This window comes from Opisthocomus hoazin, chromosome 32, assembly GCF_030867145.1.
Source record: "Opisthocomus hoazin isolate bOpiHoa1 chromosome 32, bOpiHoa1.hap1, whole genome shotgun sequence".
NCBI lineage: Eukaryota > Metazoa > Chordata > Aves > Opisthocomiformes > Opisthocomidae > Opisthocomus > Opisthocomus hoazin.
The window spans coordinates 2,700,429-2,706,523 of NC_134445.1; the positions used below are offsets into that span (position 1 = coordinate 2,700,429).

General features: G+C 57.9%; 1 protein-coding gene across 1 annotated transcript; it reads left to right on the forward strand.

Moving 5' to 3' along the window:
* The first annotated feature begins 2,125 nt into the window (after positions 1 to 2,125).
* HOXC13 (homeobox C13) lies at positions 2,126 to 5,229 on the forward strand. Its single transcript, XM_009943857.2, has 2 exons — positions 2,126 to 2,750; positions 4,973 to 5,229. The coding sequence occupies exons 1-2, from the start codon at positions 2,126 to 2,128 to the stop codon at positions 5,227 to 5,229; spliced, it is 882 nt and encodes a 293-aa protein (XP_009942159.2).
* Positions 5,230 to 6,095: the final 866 nt, after the last annotated feature.

Below are 6,095 nucleotides of genomic sequence, written 5' to 3' on the forward strand. Positions count from 1 at the left end.
AGCACTGTGTGGAATTTCAAGGGTGTGGGCACGACTTTTATTACTTTTTTTATTTTTAAATATTTTATTTTTAAATTTGTTATTCTTCTTGGGTTTAATCTTTTCTTTTCTTTTCTTTTCTTTTCTTTTCTTTTCTTTTCTTTTCTTTTCTTTTCTTTTCTTTTCTTTTCTTTTCTTTTCTTTTCTTTTGCTTCATTTCATTTCATTATTTTATATCATTATCTTATTTTATTATTCCCCCCCCCATGGCAGCCTGTCCAACTCCCATTTTTGAGCCCAGGTCCCAGCCCTCGGAAGGTGCCCCCGAGGCCTCACCCTCGCGACAAATCCGTCCCCCACGCTGGGGGGGGACCCGCTTGGGCTCCTTCGCCTTGAACTTGGACTTCGACGGCTCTTTCAGAGGCCGAAAATCCTCCCCCCCCCTCCCGACAGCTCGGCACTGGGCGGGGGGGTCGAGAACGCTCCCTTTGCCGGGCGGACACTCCCCGCCTCCAGCGTTTGGGGGGATTTCTGTTTTTTTTTTTGCTTTTTACCCAGCCTTTTTTTTTTTTTTTCTCTTGGGAAGAATGGGAAGAGGATGAGGTGGGAGACGAAGCACCCCGGGGCGGGGGGGGGCATCACCCCCAAAACCAGCAGCTCCGAGGGCTGGGCTTAGGGTTCGAGGGGGCACAGGCAGCATGGGGGGGTATCCTGCGTGAGTACGCACCCCTCGGGGGAGGGGGGGGCAACAGGGACAGACGGGGACCACCTGCAGGTCCCCTCGGAGGACCCCACTTCCCATGGCACCCCCCCGGGAAAACTGGGGGGGGGGGAGCAGCGCGGGCAGAGCTCCCCTCCCTTCTCGTAGGCTAAGGCACCAAATTCCTTAAAAAATACAACATTTTCCACTTGTTCCTCCATTTCTGTTTTTTTTGGGGGGCTGAAGATCTCTGACCTTCCTCCGTCCCCTAATAACCCCTCCCCCGGGGGATCCCCGAGAACTGGGAGCCCCCCCCGGTACCCCCCCCACCCCATCCCCATCCCTTCCAGCCACCAACCTGCCATTTTGCTGATTTTTTTCCCCAATTCCGTGGCAGCCCGGCCCAGGTTTATGAAATAATTCACTTTTTTACCCTCAGAAAACAGCCTGGACCAGCAAACACCCCCCCCGGCACCCCCTCCCCCGCTTTGTCCCTACCCGACATGGCCGCTGAGGTGTTTGTCACTATGAATATCACATTTATCAGAAATATCGGTCATATGAAATACCAACACACCCCCCCCGCGTGCAGAATGGGGGAAAATCAAATTATTTTGGAGCCTGGTAGGGAAAATTGGGGCGGGGGGGGAGATTTTCGCTTTTTTTTTTTTTTCGGGGGGAGGGGGAAGCACCTTGCGAAGGAAAAAATACTGAACAGTTTCCACCCGCAAAGAAAAATAAATTAAGGGGGGGAATGATTTTGACCGCCCCCTTGGAGCATCGTGGGGTGGGGGATCGGTCGTTTCCCCTTGAAAATATCCCGGGTGGGTGGTTATCCTTGTGTCGTGCCCCCCCCCCCGATATGTCGCTTAGAGCATCCTTCCCCCACGCCAAAACACGTCGCGGGGGGGAACACACACACGCTTCAAGGGAAAGCATCTGCGCCCGCCCACGCGGTGTTTCGGGGGGTGCGTGGGGTTACGGGGACACACACGCTTCACCCGACACGCGTGGACAGGGCCCCGCCCCCCCCACTCGCGGGTCTTTATGCCCCCCCCCCGACGGGACTGGTGCGGGGGATCGGGGGGGGATGGAGGATGATCCCCCCCCAACCAATGAGCGTGGCGTCGCTTTCGCGTGGGCGGGGACACGTCGGGGAGGGGGTGGGGGGGGGAGGAAAGGGAAGGGGGAGGCGGGGGGGCGTGGCCGCGGCGGATTTCTTAATGGAGCGGCGGCGGCGGGGCGGAGGCGCATGCGCGCTAGGGGCCGATATGTTGGGGGGGTCGCGGGGCGGCGGGGCGAGGCGCGGAGCTTCCCCCGACGGCGGCCGAGAAGGAGGAGGAGGAGAAGGAGGAGGAGGAGGAGGAGGAGGAGGAGGAAGAAGAAGAGGAGGAGGAGGAGGAGGAGGAGGAGGAGGAGGAAGCGGCGGGAGCAGCGCGGCATGACATGACGGCCCCGCTCGGCCTCCCCCCGCGCTGGCCCGACGGCCTCGCCTGCCGCTGCGAGGAAACCCCACGGGAGAAAAACCGCATGGAGGGGCTGGGGCACTGCCGGGAGATGATGCCCCACGGGGGTCTCGCCGTCCCCACCGCCCCGCCGCCCCCCCAAGGAGCCGCGTACGCCGAGCTGGCGGCTGCCGAACCCCCCCGGCAGTGCCCGTCGGGGGCGGCTTCCAGCGCGGCTCTGGGTTACGGTTACCCCTTCGGCGGGGGGTACTACGGCTGCAGGTTGTCCCACTCCCACGGAGTCAACTTGCAGCAGAAACCCTGCGCTTACCACCCCGGGGAGAAGTACCCCGAGGCCGGCGGACCCCTGCCCGGCGAGGAGCTGCCGTCGAGGGCCAAGGAATTCGCCTTTTATCCCGGTTTTCCCAGCTCCTACCAAGCTGTCCCTGGCTATTTGGACGTGTCGGTGGTACCGGGGCTCGGTGGCCACCCGGAACCGAGACACGACGCTTTGCTTCCCATGGAAGGTTACCAACACTGGGCTCTTTCCAACGGCTGGGATGGGCAAGTCTACTGCTCCAAAGAGCAATCGCAGTCCGCGCATCTCTGGAAATCACCTTTCCCAGGTAGGCTGCTCCGGGAAAAGACGTGCTCGCCCGCTTCCCGGCCTCCCGCCGGAGCGGGGATGTGCGTGTGCGAGTGTGCGTGTGCGTATATATCTATATATACACACACATATACAGCCAGGTACGGGTATGCCTGTATATGTAATTAAAGGGAAAAGAAACGGCTCTGGAATGCCTCCCGTGCAAGGCAATGTGTACGAACATGCATGGGAAAGGAGGTGAAGCAATCGTTTCTGAATCAAAATACACGCCGTGAGCTCGCTTGGAAAGTAACTTTGCCGTTTAATGCTTCCCTTTCTTCTCTCCTCCCTCGCCCTGCCTCACCTAAAGAGCGTCCCTCGGTGCCTTTCTCCCGATTTTCCCCTCCGCTCGCCGCTGCTCTGACTGCAGAGAGCTTGAAAAAGCAAAAAAATATATTAAAAAAAAACCTCTCTGGTGGTTCAGTCGAATGAGGAGTGTCGGGGGCTGGGACAGTAAATCATATCACAATTACACACAATTATGGGAATGGGTGTCAAGTGACAAATTAATCTGTTCGGAGGGGAAGGGGGGGGGGGGAGCTCCTCCGCCGGGTCAGACAGGCACCCTACCCGGGTGACAGCCCGCAGGCAGCCGGCAAGGCAAACCTCCCGCCCCCCCGGAGCATCCTTCAGCCCAGCAAATCCCTCGCCCCCTTCCCCTCCTGCTTCCCCCGGGCCCGGCCGGCTCCGCGCCCCGACGGCAGCGGCGGGAGGAAGGTGATGGTAGGTGCTGCCTCCCAGCCTCCCTCCAGCCCTCCCAGTCCCGGCGTTGGGTGGGGAAGGACGCAGGAGCCGGGTGGGGAGAGGAAAAATAAACCAACAATAAATGGGGCGGGGGGGGGCCCTGCAGCATCTCGGGTGGAGAGGAAGGACGGGTCGCGTCAGTCCTTGGCGGGGGGGGGGAGCATCTGTTTGTGTATTTTCCTTCTTTGGGACAAAGAGGGACGGAGGAATGGGTTTTCCCGGGAGCTTTTTGGGGAAAGGGAGGGGCGGAATTTGGCGATGTATTGTTGGCTGCATGATGGGTGTGTGGGATTTTTTTTGGGGGGTGGGGTGTCCTTCCATTTGAGCTGTATTTGGGGGAGCTGCAGCCCCCACCTCTTTCTCCCCCCATTGCCTGCGGCTCTGGTGACCCCCCTGAAGGAGACTCCTGCCCCCCCTCCCCCCAGCCTTTGCGGCACCCTCAGCACCGCGATTTCCACTCCCCCCAGAGGACCGATCGCCCCCAGAGCTCCCCCAGGGGCTCCCCAATTAACTCCTGTCAGCCATAATTGGGGCCGCGCTGCCTGCCGAGGAGAGCTCGCCTCCATCTTCCCGCTCCAGCCAGCCGGGTCACACCTTTGTGGCGAAGAGCTTCGTCGCCCAGATCACCCACCCATCATGGCAGGGGGCTGGCAAGGGGCTGGGGTTGCTCGAAAGCTTGGGGGGAGCTTTGTGTGTCCCCGCCAGTACCGATGGAGCCGGGGTGAAGATGCTCCCCGCATCCCCGCTGAACCCATTCCCCATCGCCCCTTTGCAAAGCACAGAGCGTCTCCCCCTCCTCACCCCCCGCAAAAGCCACTTCAGGGGGGTGGGGTGGGATTATTCTTGCTGGATTTACACCCCCCCTTCCCCCCCGAGGGGCTTCCTGGGCTGCACCTAGCCGGCGGAGGGGGGGGGGGCTGGGTTGCGGGGGATGCACTTGTCTCTGCCCCGGGCTCGGTGTGCGGGGGTTTCGCATCTGCGGGGATCCCCGAGAAGGTTTTCTGCTGGGGGAGGGAAAAAGAATGGAGGAGGAGGAGGAAAGAAAGAAATGGAGGAGAAGCTCCAGTTATTGTCCGAAATCTACCCATCTGGAAGGTCCCTCGGATTCTCCACGTGCATCACTCTGCAGGTTGACCTGATGCTCCTTGTTTATCGGCGCGGAGAGCGTCGCCAAGAAAAACAGGCTTTCACCACGTGAATTACGAATATTATGTTGTTATTATTATTATTATAGTATTATTGCTTTCGCTGGATGCATTTTCTGCCTGCCGTGTCTTTTTTCCCCCTCTCTTTCTCCCTTTTTCGCTTCGCTCGCATTCCTCCACTCTTTATCCTCCTTTTCCCCCTCTTTCTTTCTCTCCCCGAGGTGCAGAACTCCCCACCCCACGCCCTGGGATGCGGTAATCCCCCCTCTTCCCCTCTTCCTTATGTTGTTTTTTTTGTTATTATTTAATCCAGACGTGGTCCCCTTACAACCCGAAGTCAGCAGTTACCGGAGGGGACGGAAAAAAAGGGTCCCTTACACCAAAATCCAGCTGAAGGAGTTGGAAAAGGAGTACGCGGCCAGCAAATTCATCACCAAAGAGAAGAGGAGGAGGATTTCGGCCACCACCAACCTGTCCGAGCGCCAAGTGACTATCTGGTTCCAGAACCGGAGGGTCAAGGAGAAGAAAGTGGTGAGCAAATCCAAGACAGCACATCTCCACCCCACCTGACAGAGGATGACCTCGGAGGAGAAGGGGCGAGGAGAAGGAAGCAAGAAGCGTCAATATTTATCTGGTAGCTTGTATGATAACTTCGTCGGGACTCTGCTGATTCCAAGTCATTATTTAAAAAAAAAAACAAACAAAAAAAATTGACATTCACCAATGCACACGCGCATCCCCCCCCGCCCAAAACCCACCGAGAGCGTCTTCGATCCACCCCTCTGCCCCGCTCTGACTGTGAAAACCCCAGTTCCCCTCTGAGAAACCCGTCGAGAAGGTTCCACTGTGTATATTTTGAAGAGAATATAAGGATCACCTCAGAGCGTGGCTGCGCTGAAGGAGAGATGGACTCCGAACGCCGCCCCGTAAGGCTGTGTAGTCCGACCCCCCCCCGCCGCCCCCCCCATATCTCGGGCCATTTCACCCACCGGTGTGTAAATGTGTGGAGAACCCATGGTAAAGTCGCGTCGGCTTCGTGTTTTCCCGACTCTAGGGACCGAAAATAAGAAATCCGGCTGCTGTCGAGGGAAGGAACCCCCCCCTTGCTCGGCGCCGCTCCCACCTCCCAGCCGCTGCTGGTCCCGCGGGGCAGGGAGATGCTGCGCCGGACTGGTTTTGGGGGGATGTTCTCACCAGGGTTCCCAGAGCTCTGCCGTACAACTGGAACTGCTCTTCTCCGCCGAGAAGACGGAAAATGCACAATGTCGTCTTTGGGGTTGGTCTCCTTCCCTCTCGACACCGGCTGATTATCGACAGTGTTCTTCGGCTATGTAAAAGCATCTTTTTTTAAAAAAAAGAAAATGTCTTGTGTTTGTATATAATATTGTGGTGTCCAGATGATATGTACCGACTGCAGGTGACATTTCTTAAAAATA

What these genes read in the sequence shown, in the direction of transcription:
- HOXC13 (XM_009943857.2), top strand. Translation starts at nt 2,126, where the DNA reads ATGACGGCCCCGCTCGGCCTCCCCCCGCGCTGGCCCGACGGCCTCGCC. An exon ending in CTGGAAATCACCTTTCCCAG is followed by an intron (nt 2,751 to 4,972) that starts GTAGGCTGCTCC and finishes TATTTAATCCAG; the next exon opens with ACGTGGTCCCCTTACAACCC.